This window comes from Chamaea fasciata, unplaced genomic scaffold, assembly GCF_029207755.1.
Source record: "Chamaea fasciata isolate MVZ Bird 193981 ecotype frontalis unplaced genomic scaffold, bChaFas1.0.hap1 SCAF_6, whole genome shotgun sequence".
Taxonomy (NCBI): Eukaryota; Metazoa; Chordata; class Aves; order Passeriformes; family Sylviidae; genus Chamaea; species Chamaea fasciata.
In genome coordinates, this window is record NW_027094091.1 from 11,798,613 (window position 1) to 11,816,519 (window position 17,907).

Below are 17,907 nucleotides of genomic sequence, written 5' to 3' on the forward strand. Positions count from 1 at the left end.
TTATTATTTAGGTGAAAATTCTTTTTATTAAATTTTGCCATTACTAAGAAGCTAATCTAGGCTATGATAGAACCTGATGGTGTGGCTGTTCACAAAAATAATCAGCATACGTGAGCTCTGATTAGAACGTGATTGATGCTCAGTTACTCCAGTGAACAGGAACTAATACAATCAGACAGAGCCGATCTCATTTGCTGAAGGGCACATTAATCACTATGTACTTTGGCAACAGTGGTCAGGGGAGGGAGCCAAGCAGGGGTCTCACACTAATTCATCCAGATGAACATGTATTATCTGTAGTTGAGTGTATTACACAAAAATCATGCTATCTTTATAGTATATACATCATTACATGACCATATAGAATAGGTGAGGTCTACTTATACAGCAATTTAATTTAACTCTTCTCTTTCATTCACATCCAAAGTCAAATCTTTTAATAATGACCTGGAGGACACTGTTTTCTTCCCACTGTCAACAGCTTTCAGTTTTACCTTAAAAAATAAGCACTTTTGTAGCTTTTTGTGAGGTAAAGAAGCCAGAAAAAACCCCAAACAAAACCTAATTCTACATGATGGGAAGTGAATACCTTAGTTAACTATTTTTTTTTGAGATTTCAGATGAATGGGTGTATGGGACCCCTGCCAGGGAGACTTCTAAATACCATCATGATAAGTGATATGCTGCAAGGAAATGAGTGAAGTCACATACAACTGTTCAGTCAGCCCTTTCCTACTAAGCTGTCATTCATCCCCCTGAATATCCTTCAGCCTTCACTCTAATCGGGAGGAGTTGGCAGATCCCATTGGATGAGATGTTAAGAGTCTATTCCTGTCTGGCAGCACACTCCATGCTGGCGTGCTAGAAGACATCATTTTGTTCTCAAAGCTTGGCATGTCAAATATTAGGTTGGAAGTACTTGGGGATCCCTTGTTCTTATTCCCAGTCTTACGCCAGCCAGCTGTAAGAGGGTGCCACAAACCTGAATCCCACATCTCAGGTTTTTCTAGCATCCTCCTCCCCAGGTTTAAATAAATTCCTTTTTTGTGATGGGCAGTCAGTGCGTGCAGCACATACTGCACAGTGCATTTACATAGCACAGCATACAGGAAAATTTCCCAGTGTTTCAGGAGTTCCTCATTGCTTGCAACAGTGCTTCCTCCTTTCCCTTTGCTCTAATAAATCTCTCTTTTTATTCCTACGGAAAATGTTGTTTAAAAGTTTTTCCAGAATCAACCCTTTCTTTTGTTGGGTGGGCTTGTCATGAAACCAGATCTGGTGGACCTTACACGTTAATCCTAGGAGGCTGCAGATGTTCTCTTCTGCACTGGTACACATGGCTATGAAATACTGAAAATTTAGGGGCTCAAAATATAATTGGGAGACAGTTTCAGGTCAAAGAAAAGGTTCCTTTTCATGCTGGGTGCCTGAGGGACATCTTTGCTGAGATTTGCAAGTGTGGAGGCAGGCTCTGGTGGAAGCTGCCCTCTGAGTCTCCTCCCCTCACACCTGCTGAGTCCAAGCCCTGCCTCTTGCCCCGGGGAATGATGTTCTTCTGCCACCTCTGCACTGAGGGGCAGGGCTGCTGGGCTGGTTTAGTTTTTCTGTCACTCTTAAGCAAGGTGTGTGTGGGTCCTTGAAGCCCTGCCCAGCCCTGCTCTTAGTCCTGTCACACCATCCCATGGCTTCCATGGCCTCGTGAGCAACATTGAAAGAAGGGAACTATGAAACAAGCTGAATTTCTCCAGACAGTAGAAATCTGCAGGTGAATAAAAACTACTCTGCATCTGGGAAGACTAATTTGGGGCAGAGTTGGCCCAAAAATTATCAAAGAGTTAAACCCCACAAAAACAAACAAAAAACTCTAAACAAGAAAAACAACACAAAGCAATGTGGAGTAAGTCATGGTTTGGTTTTTAAGTTGGGGTATCAACTTAATTCCAGTTGATACCCCAAATCTTCAGGGCAATCCCTAACATCCAGAAAAGAAGCTGAGCGGAATGATTTTGATGAAGGCTCTTGTGTGCAAGGATGGCTGCAATATGGATAACATATAAGAGGTTGGCTTGAAGTAGGGGAATAACAAATCAGAGAAATACAGAGATATGCCAATTCTTAGTGACTGACAAGTTTGATGAAATCACATTGCCTAAAAAATACTGTGGAATATCTCATTGCAGGTTGGTGAAATGGTGAAAATCCTATTCAGATGCCTTTGAAGTTGGTGGAGTAGAGAATTTGTTGACCACCCAAGAGAAGCAAAACTTTTTTAGCCAGGAAAATTCCATACTGAAACATTTCATTTAACAAAGTCACTACCAAAACCAAAATATCGAGACTCAGATGCTCAAAAGTATAATTACAGATGCTGAAACCATCAGTAGTTGAGAGGTTGCTTCTGTAGACCCTAAAACTCTGGCCCTAAATTAAACATCAGTGGTACAATGCTGGGGTCATATTTAATAAAATCATTATCCATAGGTAAACATCTGCTCCTTTTGAGTATTATACAATGCGAACAAGAAGAACTTCTTTCTCTCAAATCCTTTATTTCAGACAATTTTACAGATTGAAAATTTACTTTTAGAAAAAACAGCCCTACCTGAATTATTGCTGTCTACCAGATCAACGTGGCGCAGGGTGAAGAAGCCTGAACTGAATGGGAGATGTACAGTTAATGATCTGCTAATTTGGGAAATACCGCTCCTGCCCAAATGAGCTTTGGTTCTTGGGGATTTGCTGTTTCCCCAGCCTTCAGCCCAAAGAAGTCAAGGATGCAAGTCAAAACACCCGGGCAGCCAAGCAAGTTTTCTTCAAGACTGGAGGGTAGGGGGAGATAACCAAGGAAGGATGAGCAATGAGACTTACAGAAGTGAAACAAAAATTTGAAAGAGGTGGGAAAAGGAAGACAGAAGCAGATAAGGGTTTTCTTTTTATTAAGTTATAGAGCAGGATAGATGGAAATGAAAGAGGGGAGAATGAAAAAAGGGGGAAAGGGAGACCTATCTGGAAAATGTGTATAGGCAGAATCAGAGGGGAGGAAGGAGAAAAAGAAAACAGAATGGTGACTAGGGAAGGGAGTTAAAAGTCAATAAAAGTAGGGATTGCTCTGCAGTGGAGTTTCCCCTTTCCCCTTTTAAATTCTGTAAAAATACATTTGTTATTCTTGGTTAAAAAAACCAACCAAACAAACAAAAAAAAAAAACAATGGAGGGGTAAGACTGGGCCCCAGTGAGGACTGAAGTTTGGCAATGAGATGCCTCAGATGGCATCATTGATAAGTAAGTATGCCCAGTCAGTGCACACAGAAGGAATCTGTAGCATTTTGTGTTGTCACTCCAAACACATATACCTGAAGAATTGCCAGGACGTTGCTTGGAACAGATCAAACAGAGGGAGCAGAGAATACTCCAGGTGCTCTGCAGAGCAGCCCCATGCTGAGAGGACAACATTCCCTACCTGGGACAGCACAGGAGGGTTAACGTGGGGTTGTGTGAATGCATTCAGGGCCCTGCAGGTATGGGGTGTTGTCTCTCCTTCCAGAGCCCTGGCTGGGCTGCAGAGTGAAATGCGGGTGAAGTGTACGTGGTAGTAGTCGTGCTGCAGCCGTTGGGGTTTTCCCCTGCTTTTTGTTTGTTTGGTTTGGGGGGTTTATTTGGGAGGAGGTGGGGTGTGGTGTTGTTTTATTGGTTTGGTTGTTTTTTTTTTTTTTTTGTAATCGTGCTGCTGTAACTGTGGTGTTTTGAGCTGGTGCAGTCAGGCTGCAGCTTTGCTCCAGCCTGAGCTATCAGTACACTGCTCCTCAGGGTGCACTGGAGCGTGTTCTGCGTCCTGAATACCTCTGCATGGTGGAGATAATGGTACCTGTGACCTTACGTAGCACAACATGTAAGCCTGCCTTTTAAAGAAAATTAGAGGTGGTTAGACAGAGCTTTTCTGGGCTGCTGCCATACACACCTGTGAAGTAGTGTGGGCTGTTTTGAATGAGGTACTTTGGTTTCTTGAACCAGCCTTTCCTGCAAGGGTTTTGTGCAAGCCCTTGCCATAACACTGCTGTGCAGAGCAGTGTCTGGGAGTACAGAACAGACTCTTCCTACATTGAGCTACAATTTATATTCTACTACTTTAAAAAAAATCTCCTTACCACATTGACTCCATTACTGTACATTGTATTTTCCTGAACAGGAAAAAATTGCAGGCTTACATCTAGTTTTCACTCTCTTTTATTACTTTAAGCAGCAGGTAAGGTTATAATCCATCTGTGTTTGTGACCTTGAACAAGAATGGGCAGTTTCTCATTTACATAATGCTGTTTTTTACTGAGCCATTAAACTGCAGAAAAATAGGGCCAGCATGAAAAGTAGTCATCTACATATGTTAAAAAAATAACTGCAGTAAATCCAACTGAAGAAAGCAGACTTCTAAAAATATGCAAGAGTTCAAGAAATTAAAAAGCAAATGGACTGTAAAGGCAGTTTTACTGCAAGCAAAACCTTCTAAAATAAGACCCTTAACAAACACCTCTCTCTGCATTTGGTGCACTGGTACTCTGCCAGCATGAAAGCTGCTTCTCTGACTGTTCCCATTGCCATCGGGGGGATGCTCCTCTTTCCCCTGGGAGCCACAGCTCTGCAGCCCGTGGCACAGGGGTGCCCCAGCGTTATGAACCTGTTTCAAAATTTTGCCTGGGGGAAAATATACAGATGGACTGTTTGCATCACAAATTGTGTGTGTTAGTGCTGAGATATGAAATACCCTCGACTTTTTCATGTTGCAAATACCCATTACAGCCGGAGCTGTAATGACAAGACATGGTGATTTCGAAGGAATGAAACGTTTGATTTACTGCTGTTGATTCAATTTCTGAAATGGGCACTAATCTTGATCAATAGGCTTTCTGCAGCTTCTGGGATACATTTTATCAAGCTGTCACACTGAGCTTGTGAGGTTGTTAACTTGTGCCTTGCTAGGCAGGATTGCGCCAGGCCTTTTGCGGGTGTAGAAAGAAGGAGAGACCGCTCTGCAGGCACCCAGGGGTGGGTCCTGTGGCTGGAGAGCAGCAAGGAGCTCCCTGCCAGGGCTGGATGGGGCTGTGTGTGGACAAGTGCGCCTGTGCATCCCCCCGGCAGCGAGCTCCCTGCAGATCTCCAGGGAGCTGCCCCTCTCATCTCATGAGATGAAGGCTGTAGGTGAGCTCTTGCCGAGGGCAGCATGTGCTGGCTTTCTGTGCTATGCTGGCTGGTTTGCAGCAGCTCCCTTTGGCACTTGAGGAGCTGCACAGAGCTCGGTGTGGGATCAGCTGCCATCAGACTGCAGTATGCAGTCAGCAGACATGGAAGCAGGCTGGAGCTGGGTGATTCTCAGTGTACAAATGCAGCTCACCCACTCCAGTTACCCTGCAGTGGCTCTGGAGCCTGCGCTGCCCCCAGCTGTAGTCACAGCAGTGAGGGGCACAGCTCACAGTCGTGCTTTTCCAGTGTATCATTCATTTGTATTACAGTCACTCCTAATGACCCCAAATGAGATCAAGGCAGCTCTGGCTGGAGGCTGTGCACACACTGTAAGGCACTCCTGAAACCAGGAGCATCTAATCTAATCAGCTGGAGAGTGTTTGTTTGGTGGAGAGTATGGCTCATGCCTGTGAGTTCTCCCATATTCTCCCATATGCTCCGTGTTTCCCTGGCCAGTCTGCTGCTCAACACAGATTCCACCCCCCCCCCCATAACAGCAAAGTGTGAAAGTAGCTGTCATTTGAGATGGAGGTTTGTTTATTAATGCCACACATGTCAAATATGTTCTTTTGGGCTCTATTAGAAAGGCAAATAGTTACTGATTGCCCGAGTCTTAAAACTGTACGGCTTTTTCTGTGGAGATGTGACCATTTGGGGTGGATACCCTCTTACGGAATGGAAATCCAGTACAAAACCACGCTGTTTGGGGCTGAGATAGGAGAGTAGAGAATGGCCCTGGTTTCACATATGGAAAAAGTTCACAGGGGATGGGCTTTCAAACAAGGCTCTGAAACCCATGATTATGCTAATCCAATAACCTGAGGGCCATGGATGAAATCCTGAATTCATTAAAGTTAGTGACAAAATATCCTCCCCTAGGGACTAGGGGAATGAGGCAACTGGCAATCTATTATTTCAAACCGCTAGCTGATAAATGAGGTAATTTTTATACAAATCAAGGTATATTTTCTGTCCCTTCCTCCCAGACCCAGAAATATATCCTGACTTGATATTTCATGCAAACTTCATGTAAGAGATGCCAGAATCCTGACACTAGTGTGTTTGTTTTTAACAAGCACAGTAGATACGAATTTTAATGATATCTGGACTTGCAAGATCTATGGCTTCAGCAAGGAAAAGAGTTTCATCTGGAAAGAATTTACATATGCAAATTCAGTGTGATTTTTCAGAACCTTTCAAAACACTCTTCTTCAAAATACTCTTTAAAATATATCAGTATGTACTAAACCTTACTGTTGTTGTATCAAAATATTTGAAATATGTGGGAATCTTTTAGACTGTTTCTGGAATCATGGTAAAACTCAGCTGTCATTAAAGGTAAAGTTCCAGAGAAAGGGAAAGAGCCTGAAATGTATGATCCTTAAGCACTCATAAAAAGCTGGATGGTAATGAAAAATAACTTATTAAAACATGTTGCTTTCATTATCTTGTGATGTGATTCTCATGATGTCTCAGGGAGCAGACATTATTTGAGATAGCTGTAATTTTAATTGAATAATATGGGAGGGTAAGGCAGAGGTAGAAGAAAACTCTTCATTCTGGGGAGTACTGGGAAAACCCCTTTATGTTCCTTACTCTTTCCCATCTGAAACCAGAAGACAGCCAACTCTAAGGTCAAACTCGGCTGTCCTGATCCAGTCATGTCGGTAGGCTTTGCACAAGCTGCTGTTCAACTGCCTTTGTTGTCGCTCTCTCTCTCTCTGCAGTGTGATAATGACAGGTGCATATAACAACTTTTTTCGAATGTTTGACCGCAACACCAAGCGGGATGTCACCTTGGAGGCCTCCCGGGAGAGCAGTAAACCACGAGCCATTCTTAAGCCCCGGAGAGTCTGCGTTGGAGGCAAACGGAGGAAAGATGACATCAGTGTTGACAGTTTGGACTTTACTAAGAAGATCTTGCACACAGCATGGCACCCAACCGAGAACATCATTGCTATAGCAGCGACAAACAATCTGTACATATTTCAGGATAAAGTGAACTCAGAAATGCACTAGATTTATCAATATCCCTCTATATTTACAAACCAGCCTCTTGAGAGTTGTAGAAGGATGTGATCTTCACAAAAATTGTGGCTTCTGTGGTGGGATTTGTAGGTTGCATCCTTTCATCCCTCAGCCTGTATCATTATTGGTGGCAAGCCAATTATTTTCCATCACTGCAACTGTATGAGTAAAAGGCACGAGTGCAAATCCAGTACTGTGGTCTGTATCGGTTCCTTTAAACAAACAGGGGTATTTATTCAGTTTAGGAGTGTTCCTGAGGACGGCTGAGGCTCCTCAACTCCTGTCCATCCTTTCGAGGGTGTCAGTGGTTTGCAGGACTGTGGTGTTCTTGTGCCCTTCCTGCTTTTGCAGTGCACAGCATTCACCACATTGTCAGAGCTTTTTGCCTCAATCTCTTGATTTTTTTCCAGTGCTGCTTTTCTGTCTTTCAATTAATCCAAGCCTGTTTGAAAGAATGAATAGCCGCATCCCTTTAGAGCATGTGGTGCATTGGAGGGACCTCATGAGAGTTAGAGGTGGAAGCAGAATCCCTGCTGGTGAAAAGCTGCCCCAGCTCACCCATCCCATTCCCTTCTTTACAAAACCCTCATATTTATTTATTTATTTATTTATTTATTTATTTATCCCATTGCTTTGTGCTTCACCTTCCCAAGTGAGTAAGTGACAGACTGGTATAGTTACTCAGCCAGCTTATATAAAGAAGTTTATATTCCATGGTTCTCTTTGCTCTGTTTAAAACAGCAAGTAGTATCTTCATTGTGTGAGAACTATTAAAACATGTGCCATTGCAACTCTGGAGGGACTGGCTGATCAGACACAGCCTAGCAATTCACACATAAACCCGTGCTACCATTTGGGGTTGGAGTTCTGGAAACCTTGGCTAGAAGTGCTCTCTTTGAAGGCAGCAACCAACTTGAGTGGGAACAAAGTTACATCCCTGCTAGACACTTGATAAAGTCCCTTGTTTGTTGTTTGCAGAGTGGTTATGTTAATCCTGGACTTTGGGGAATACAGGCAGTGCCTGGTATCTGTAACTGTGAAAAGAATGGTACTGTGAGAGGCAGCACCGCTCAGTGAATTTTAACGCTTTTGAATGAGGCCGCTTCTGGGAGACAAAATTAATCCTGGAGAAACATGAAAATTTGGAAAATCCAAACCTAACAAAACCTTCCTCCATAGAAATGCTGTTAGATCTGTCTCTGCTCTGTAATGATGAGTGACATAAATGGAAAAGGAAAGTACATACAAAGTAGGGCATGCAGGGTACAGGAATGGTGCAGGAAGTCCTCTCAATCCAGGAAAAGAAAGTCCTGCTGCACCCTTAATAGCTCTGACAGAAAATTCAATATCCCAAAGGATTCCTACTCTAACCATGAATAAAAGAGCACAACTCACATGACCTGTTATTCTGCCCATATAAAATATCCTCAGAAAAAAGAGAAAAAAGTCTTTAAGCCATTATGCACTGATTTCTTGGTAAGTGGAGAATGTACTGATGAAGGGATCTGCATGCTTTTGTATTTTGGTTTGGGGGAAGGGTGGGTGAAAATCTGCTTACAGGAAATAAAAAAACAAAGTCTAGAGCTTTTATATGACATCTCAACACCACACCTGAAATCCGTCTGTTTGAAGTTTTCTAGATCAATGCTGTATATTTTGTGTGTAGAAGCACAAACACATGTGCACCAGTTTCCAGCCACACTAAACACATGCGGTATGAAATGTGTAGGGTGATTTTAAAGGGAACAAAGAATGTTTGTTTATAAAATACTGTATGCTGTAGCAGGCATGGACAGTATATGTACATATTTATTCTAACGAAATTTAACAAAATTGCCTTTTCCTTTTCTTTTTCCTTGTAAAAAGGTTTAAGAGTGTGGTAAACTGTATAGAGAACTTGTTAATGCCAAACTACTGCTTCAAGGGTGTCATACAATTTCTTTGACTTTTGGCCCCCTCCATTAATCTTTGCATCTCAAAAAGTAAAAAAAAAAAAAAGAAAAAAAAGAAAAGAAAAAAAAAAAGCTATCAGCTCTTATTGGCATTTACAGCTAGAGATACTGTAAAACATATATTTAGCTTTTAACCTTCTCAAGTAAGATTCTATAGATAACTTATTATAAAGCAGATCTTAATGCAACCATTTTTTGTTTTTAATTTGAAGTACCTTACTCTGTTACAGCTTTGGGTACCAAAAAGGACATCTTAAAATTAAATAAATATATCTTTGGAGCTTTATAAAACTAATTAAATACCCAACCAAAATACCATGAAGTAATTACAGAGGAAATAAATAGAAACCTTTCAAAGACCAGTATTCCGTTCCTGTCTTTGACATCTCTGTTACAGATCGGTTTCCTGGTTTCTTGAATGTATGGAAAGTTAACATAGTCATTGTGAACGTTTCCAACTTTCTTTCTCTTTTTAGTTTGAGCTTTCAGTGGTGTAGAGTAAGTGGTGGTAAAGTTGGTAAATCTGATTGTTTTGAAAGCTGTTGTTCATGGCTGCATTTCTTGTGTTGCACAAATTAGCTAAATGTTGTTGAATAAAAATATAAATATGTTAATACCAGCTTTTTCAATAAAACTACAACAACCAAAAAAAAGGCATAAATAGATGACTTCAAGGTACAGCTTATTTTTAAGCTAGGCAAGAAAGAGTGTTTTAGCTCCTTTTACAGAGGAGGAAGAGTCACAGTGATCAGGACTCGGAGGGCAAGCTACTGTGGGAACCTCAAGTGTTGTAGCAGGTGGAGGAGGGACCACATGCCATGAGTGGGATTAGGGTGTTCTATGATGAAGAGTGTGGGCAGCAACAGCAGAGCTGGAGACATGCTTTAGGTTCAGTCCCAGGACCAGCTTTTTCTTTTGCTCATAGCCCAGCCAGGACTTCAGGAGGCTTGAGTCTCCGTCTCCTACAGATGGAATCAGAGATGCGCTGTGTGAACTGACACACAAAGTCACAGGTAAAAATATGGCATTGGTGCTGTCACCAAAACTGTGGGAAAAACAAAAGCCCTCCAACAACGTTTTTAGTGTTAGAAAATCAAGGCATTACTTTATTTCTGGCCAAGATGATGTTCCAGCCAGGATGTGCAACAGAAATCATTTCATTCACACATAGCCCAGGTGTGCAGAGAAAATCATTCCATTATTCATAAATTTTACCAGGTTTTTCACAGACTTTATACAGTCAAGACGCATAGAGATTCATTGGTTCAAAGTTCATTGGCTCCAAGTTAGTCCGTAGTATTTGGTTTCCTACTGGATCTGGATTTCTTCACCTCTGATGTTAATTAGGTCCTCACTCCCTGTTTTCCTTACCAGTCTTTTCTGGACCAGGGGGCTGCAACCATGTTGGGGGCAGCATCTCAGGTAGATGTTTTTTTGATGTTTGCTGGTGGCCGTTGATGTTCTGCTGATGGTCGTTATCTTTTGGGGTATTTTTTGGGTAACTCTCAGTCTGTTGAGATGTTAACCTCATCAGGCCTTCTCCTGGTGAAACAATGCCCTGAAAAGAAACTAATTCCCTTCCCCCGCGGCAAAGGTGAACATAGGTTGGACTTGATGATATCAAAGGTAACTAGGTTTCCAACGTAGTTCATCCTGTGATTCTCTAAAAATTGGCTAAAGTTATAAAATAAAAAAAAAATAATCTTGGTGTATTTTTCACAGTGTCATCACTGGCCAGGTGTGAGACCTGCCAACCATAGGAGAGCGTCAGGGATGCGGCCAGCCCGGCCTCCCGAATGAGACAAATACTGCTCCAGGTGACAAACCAGAGTGCTACCAGCAGAGCAGCACCCTGCTTTCTCCCACCACAGGGAGTGGTGGAGTGAGAAGCCTCCTGCCATTCTTACACGTGAGTTAGGCACTGAGAAAGAGGCTGAGGCCTTTTTCTGGATACAGACCAGAATAAATTTGCCTCAGCTGTTACATGAGGCAGAGTGTGGCTTTGCACAGCTCTCCCAGAGCTTCCATGCTAATTTTTTTCACCCCTTTTTGGGAAGACACAGTCAATCCCACTCATTTAGATGGACAAATATGGCTAGGCACTGAAGAGACAAATCTCAGCTGAAAATCAACACATCAAGCAATACACTGTTTACCTTTCCAGTTTCCCTTTTCATCCCCAAATACCCAGTAGGAGCAGGAGCCAGATGGCTCACTCGCATGCTTTTGAAATTTTCACACGTATACTTAGTAGCTACATAAGGCAATTTAACCCTTTCTGGCGTGGGGGAGGTACTGGCATGAGCCATCTGCTTCTGCTGTTTGCAGCCAGGAAGTTGTCCTGCGTTGTCTTTTGGAGCCTTTGGTTGCCCCAATGAGAGGGCAAGTAGAAGGATTGTTTGCCTTTATATCCAATTTTCAGTAACGTTATTACCAATTTGTTCCCGCTCCCAAAAGAATTTTTTTCCATTTGCAGACTTGCCAGCAAATTGTATTGAGTCTAAAATTAGAGCATAAAGTCACTTACTTCGCTCATGTGGCAGAACCAGGATTACTGGAATGGGCCGAATTTTATAGGGCTGGGGTATGTTTCTTAGGTTTTGTGAAACCATTAAATGGTCTGGAAATTTTGTACAGGCCAGCTCTGAAAAGGCTTGTTCTCAGAGTGCACCACGAAAAAGCATTTCTTAGAGGTGAAATTTTATTCTCTTTCTCTCTCAAGTTGGATGAGGATCAAACTTTTACTCTTGTGAAAGTGAACACAACTCTTCAGGCAGTTGTAGATCTCAATTCTGGCCCATGATACAAAGCAATTTATGTGGAGCACTTGACTGTGTAAACTCCTCAGTTCCCTCAGCTCTGAAAACTACCATGAGTATGGGTCTGCCAGGCAGGGTACAGCTGATTACTTGTCTTTTCATTTGCCAATTAAGGCAGCCATTGAGTTGGACAAGATCTTTAAACCAACAATTCCATTAAGCAGTTATTTCTAGTATCATGACAACGCTATCCGTTGTTTCTCTAACATGGCTGCTCAAACAAATAAATCCTACAGCAGTGACTCAATCAAAGTATGCAGGATGGTTTCCTGGACAGCCACTCCTTGTTTTAAAACTTGTACTAATCATACTAACATGCACGTCCCATGCAATAGCCTGATCTAAGCAGATCAACTTTAAATACAGGAGCAAATTCCTCAGCTGGCAATAGGTATGTGAATATGGCACTATATATGGCACTATGACTGTGCATCAAGGAGAAGAGTATTTTGCACAGAGAACTCCAGAAACCCCATCACTTCTTTGGTTTCATCATCATTTGTTAAACAGGAAAAACAATCTGAGGGCGGGGGGGGGGGGGGGGGGGGGAGAAATAGCTGTAAATTATTAAAAAAAAAAAAAGTAACCGAAATTGGGATTTGGGTGTCAGACTGGGAGAAAATAGCTTGTTATTCCTCCATTCTATACCTGTAATATAAATGCTGCCCAAGCGAGACCCCAGAGTGATACCCCACTGTCGATAGTTCCTGCTAACACCCCAGCTCTGGCAGGTTCTCATTTCCCTTTGGTGAGGCTTGAACACCTCTAGCAGCTCTGCATGGTGCTCTGGACCAGGCTCCTCCTCACTTTAGTGGGAAGGTGCAGAAAGAAGCAGAAGTTTACCACAGATAGGAGAGATCCTATAATTGTGATCTAGTTGTAATACAGGAGGTCATGCTCACAGAAAATTTCTGCACATCTTGGACTTGTGGAAAAGGTGGGGAGGAGAACATTGCAGGTTCAATTACTACCCTCTGACATCTCCGCTGACACCTTTCCAGGATGAACAGCTGCACTCTCTATTTCTCACAGCTATTGATCTGCAAACGCAGAGAGATGTTACTGCATCAATTGAGCTCTGTCAATATGTTCAAAATATTCTCTCTGCAACCCTCACAGGTAAAGACTTACTTTAGCATGAAATGAGAGATGAGCTGCACTATCTTATAACATCTTCCTTCACATATTTTGTAAGGCTTCCTTTTAAAATATTTGGCTATTTTGAGCTGCTTATATTGTAGCAATATTGTAATATTGCTAATGAATTTTGAGGCGTCTAGTGCTACTTTTAAATGTTGTATCTTCTAATCACTTTCTAGAACTGCAAGAAATCTATCCCTGCACAATTTACCCCCAAGGTCTTGTCAAACCTGTCCCAAAACCACACTCTCCTGAGATCTACTCTTCATTATCAAAGAGCAGAGAAGATGATCCTTGCTTGAGAAGGACAATTGAAGCCTGAGGCTATCTAAAGAGGGGGACAGAAAGATTTCCCTTGCTTCCTCTGCAGAGTCAGTCCCCAGTCTTACCTCACACACTCTCCTAGCCTGTTGTCCTGCCTGTTCTCTCTGTGCTTTTTCTTCTACCACATCCTGTGACTCCCCACATTCCCCCTTCAGCCTCCTCCTTCAGCCACATACAGTGTCCAGAAGCCAGTAAAACCCACCAGTTATTCCCACCAGTGGACCAAACCCAGCCCCCTCGGGTGGCTGCAGGAGCAGTTTCTCACCAGCACAAGGGTAAGTGCCCTGCCGGCTCCCCCTCTCCTGGGCTGTCAGAGGGGAAAGCCCCTTTTGCCAGTGTGCTGTATTTCAAGTGGAAGATCTACGGAATTGAAGAGGTTGTATCTTAGCAACCACAGATGCATTAAGAAAGCAGTTTAACTGTTTAAACCTTCAATTATAAAACCCACCACAAAGAAGCAGCTGTTGCACACAAGACACAGAGCCTATGCAGCAGTTCCCCATGAGGGACGCAACTGCCCTATGCACATCCACCTGCCAAAGGCACCTGGTTGAACCTCCTCCCTTCCCTGCACAAATGCATGGCATTCCCATGCCACGGGTCATGGCCCACACCCAAATCCTCTGCTCTCCTGCAGGAAGGAAAAATAGGGCATCTTTTTGCAGAGAAACCCTGAGGTTTTGTATCTTGATCTTATGCCCGTAGGACCAAAATAAGATCTTCTAAACTTTCCAAGGGGAAATAAAGGAGTCCCACAATGAAAACAAATGGAAAATAGGCATAGGGCTGTGATCATTTCACAAGAGTTGCTGTGATGCAGGATGAATACCCTGCTTAGAATTCCCATCTTTTCCCTTGCTGAGTAGTACCTTAATTATCAGTCCTCGGATAAATGTTTGCCTCAGTTCTTTTCTTCCAAGGATTTGTACAACTGGAGTCAGGCCTCTCTCTGCTTTATGTTGACACCTCATACAACAGCTGTTTCAAGGTCTCCTTACCATGCCTGCTAATCCAGCAAACCTGGATTTCATCCTTGACCTGGCATAGTTAGAACAAAAACAGCAGGGCATCTGCAAAAGTCAGTTTAGACAATTCACCATTTTTTGCCTCAAAAAGTTTCTTGCCAGTATTTAGGGCACATTCTGTTCCATTCCACATTGTTCTCAATGGCCCAATCCCAGCTGTGTGATGACACACAGGCATGAACCCCATGGTCCTGCAAGGGAGCTCCAAGGATGTTGTTAATCCCTCCAAAGGGAGCTGCCTCAGAGGAAGACAGAGTAGGAGCGGTGCAGAATCCTTCACACGCAAACTGAAAATACTTTGCACAGAAATGTTGGACTTAACCCAGAAGCACAACGCATGATCAGCCTCTGAGGGGAGTAGGAGCACATCTGGCAGTGCAAAGGCAGGTCTTTGCACAGCCCACAAACTTGATGGGACGGGAAAGGTGGCGGCCCTTGTCTTTCTCGCTCTTGCTTCATAGATGCACTATTCTGGAGAAACTTACTATCTTAAATAAAGCAAAAAAGAAATTCTGGCAGGGCAGCTACCAGCCCCAAAGAGGGCCCATGCTAATGAGGACTGTGATATAAGGCACAGGCGTATACTCAGTGTTTCCATCTGCACTTAAAGACTGTGTACGTCTAAGCTTAGACAGAAGAGCTGCCCTGGGCTAGAGAAACTTCAGGCTGTAGGATTGAAGCACTCCATGGAGATTCACTTTTTAAACAACCATTAAAGATCAATTGAACTGTTACTAGAAGCAGTATTAGGAGAGATTTATTAATCATCCATTTATAACTCTAGGAAAGCATCTTCTGTAAAGAGAAAACTGAAAAATCCATTTATTGCAAAACCAATTGCTGGGCTCACCATCTGTCTGTCACACTGGTGCAAGGGCACGCATGGGGAGTGTGTCAGCCATGGACTGCCTTCAGTGAGCAAGTTGGTAAATTCCTGCCAGTACTTGTTTTGAAGGAAATTAAAATTAGAAGCAAAACAAAACAAACAAAAACCAATCAAACAAAAAACCCAAACCGAAACAACACCAGCAAAAACCCCAAACCCAACGAAAAACAAAACAAACAAACAAAAAACCCCTGAAATGTTTTGCATTGCATCTTCAGGATTGAATGTATTTTGATCTTGAAGAATTTTTTTAAAAAGATGGTTCTTAGAGTATTCAGACAGTGATATCCATCCTGACCTTCAGATGGCAGATTTGGCTTTGATTCTAGACAAATTCTTGATCAGAACTTGGTCTGTAGACTGCTTCCAAAGCATCTAAGCCCTATTAAAACAACATTACCATTACCTAATTAATTGTTTGAAGCTATTTTCAGTGATTGTTTATTGAAGTTATAGTTTGTCACCTGAGGCAACAGCATGGCTTGTTGTCGTGGAAACATCTCTGCTGTCACCAGCGATGAATAGGGAGGGAGGAACGGGAAAGGAACTTCAGAGGAGTTGCTTTGTTGAAATGCCTTGCTCTTTAAAGTGACAAAATTATTTCAGATAAAGACAGGCCATGCTGAGATCGACACACACTGATTCCTGGGATATTACAGGCTCTGTGGGCTTGGTTCAAGCCCTTTCTAATTTAGCATGACACAGCTCCTGCTGTCAGGCACTGCTGTCTCCCATGGTTAACAGCAACGTTTACAGGGCCCTTTCTGTTGCCAAACTTCCTATTATTGAACAAAAATCCTGCCATCTACAAAACCAGAACAAAACGTCTCTAGCAACCTGCTGTTACCTATCTATTTGATTTGTAAAAGATGAAAAATCAGTATTGCAGAGTTTTTCTTATTGGCCTTTACCTGGTGTGTGATCTTGCCACAAGTTTTCTACATTCCCAAATCCTTGTCTTAACTATAGTCCATGGGTATGTCAAGCAAGAGTTGCAGTTAGAATTTCCCTTAAATCAGCATGACATCTACCTCAGTTTTTATTAAACTCTGCCACAGATTTTCTCTGTTTCTTGTTGTGCAGATAACAGAGAGTTAATAAAAAGGTTTAAGCTCTGATAAACTGTGATTTTTTTTGGTTTTGTGGGTTTTTGTGTTGTTTTTTTGTTTGTTTGGTTGTGGTTTTTTGGTGGGTTTTTTTTTGTTTGTTTGTTTGTTTTTTTTTGCATCTGAGACGTGAAGATGCAGGGAAAAAAAAAGGTTTCCACCAGCAGCACCATCAGGGCTGTGTTTTGTCACTACTCTCTTTACTACAGAACCAGACAGTGCAGACTGATTCCGACAGGCTTATTTTATAAGATCTTAGAGACAGGAATATTCTCAAAACCTGCTGAGCTGCAAATCAACTAGCTGCACTTTTCATAAGTTTCCCATGCACTGTTTCATATGCTATTCATTTATCATTGTGCAGTTTTTTATCACACAGAAAAATAGATCTTTTTCCTTCCTTTTCATAGTCTTGGATTGCAGGCACACTCCACAATGATGCCTTTGTTTGGCATTTGCTTAACTTCGCTTGTATCCGGCAGAGAATCGGCTTCACAAATGGTTATCTATTTTTCATAAGAGGTTTTTTTTTTTTTTTTCTAACTTCATTTCCTCTTCGAAATGGAGTAAAACCAGACCCTGATTCTTTTGTTCCTTGCCGGTGCCCTCTGGAGACAGTGGCAGAGGGAGCAAAGCGCAGCGTGAGCCTAGAGTGCCACCTGATGGCACGGGAGGCAATGCGCCAGGTGAGGTGTCTGCCCGCTGGGGACACCTGCTCTCTGCAGCCAGGGGACGCCTGCCCTCTGCCAAACTAGCGGCGACATCTTCTTGCAAAAAGTCCTGAAGAGACGAAGCAAACCAGTACAGCGAGGTTCCAGGCAGAGATGTGCTCTCTCTGGAGGTTAATGCCCCTGCGTGAGGACACAACCTCCTGGGTGCCCTCGGTCTGGGCTTTCCTGCTTCTTAAAGAACATACTGAAGAAGTATAACTCAGCAACAATTGGGTGATGCACCGTGATGCTTCTGGCACCTGACATCAAACTACAGATGAGAACTAAATCTCTGCCAATAATTAATACTAGAAACGTGAATTGGTAATTACCTTTGTACATCATTCTCTGACGTCTCTGTAAAGCCAAGGCAGATGTCACTAACACCAACTAATTCAACCTCATAACAAACAAAATGCCAACCAAATGAAGCTACAAACCTGGCAGTGAAATGAAAGGATTTTAAGTGAAGTTTAGATTTTAGCCCATACCAAACCATTTTTTCATAAAACTTAATTTTTCTAAAATGTACGCCAACAGGTAATTATAAGATTCATGAACAGGGTTAAGAGAAATATCAGCTGACATGAGTGTGAATAAAATCAAATGTGCTGGCAACACCACAGGAACTCAACTGGAAATAGAGCGGGTATGACATGAGCTGTGGAGCGGTTGCCCCGTGCCTT

At 42.5% G+C, this 17,907-nt stretch overlaps 1 protein-coding gene across 7 annotated transcripts in view; it reads left to right on the forward strand.

Annotated features, from left to right (window-relative positions):
* The window catches only part of PPP2R2C (protein phosphatase 2 regulatory subunit Bgamma), a 194,155-nt gene extending 184,330 nt beyond the window's left edge, over positions 1–9,825 (forward strand). For all 7 annotated transcript variants that reach the window (XM_066185421.1, XM_066185427.1, XM_066185422.1 and 4 more), the window contains one exon: positions 6,959–9,825. In XM_066185421.1, the coding sequence (XP_066041518.1) occupies positions 6,959–7,250 (292 nt within the window). In that variant the 3' untranslated portion in view covers positions 7,251–9,825. The remainder of the gene's footprint in view (positions 1–6,958) is intronic.
* Positions 9,826–17,907: the final 8,082 nt, after the last annotated feature.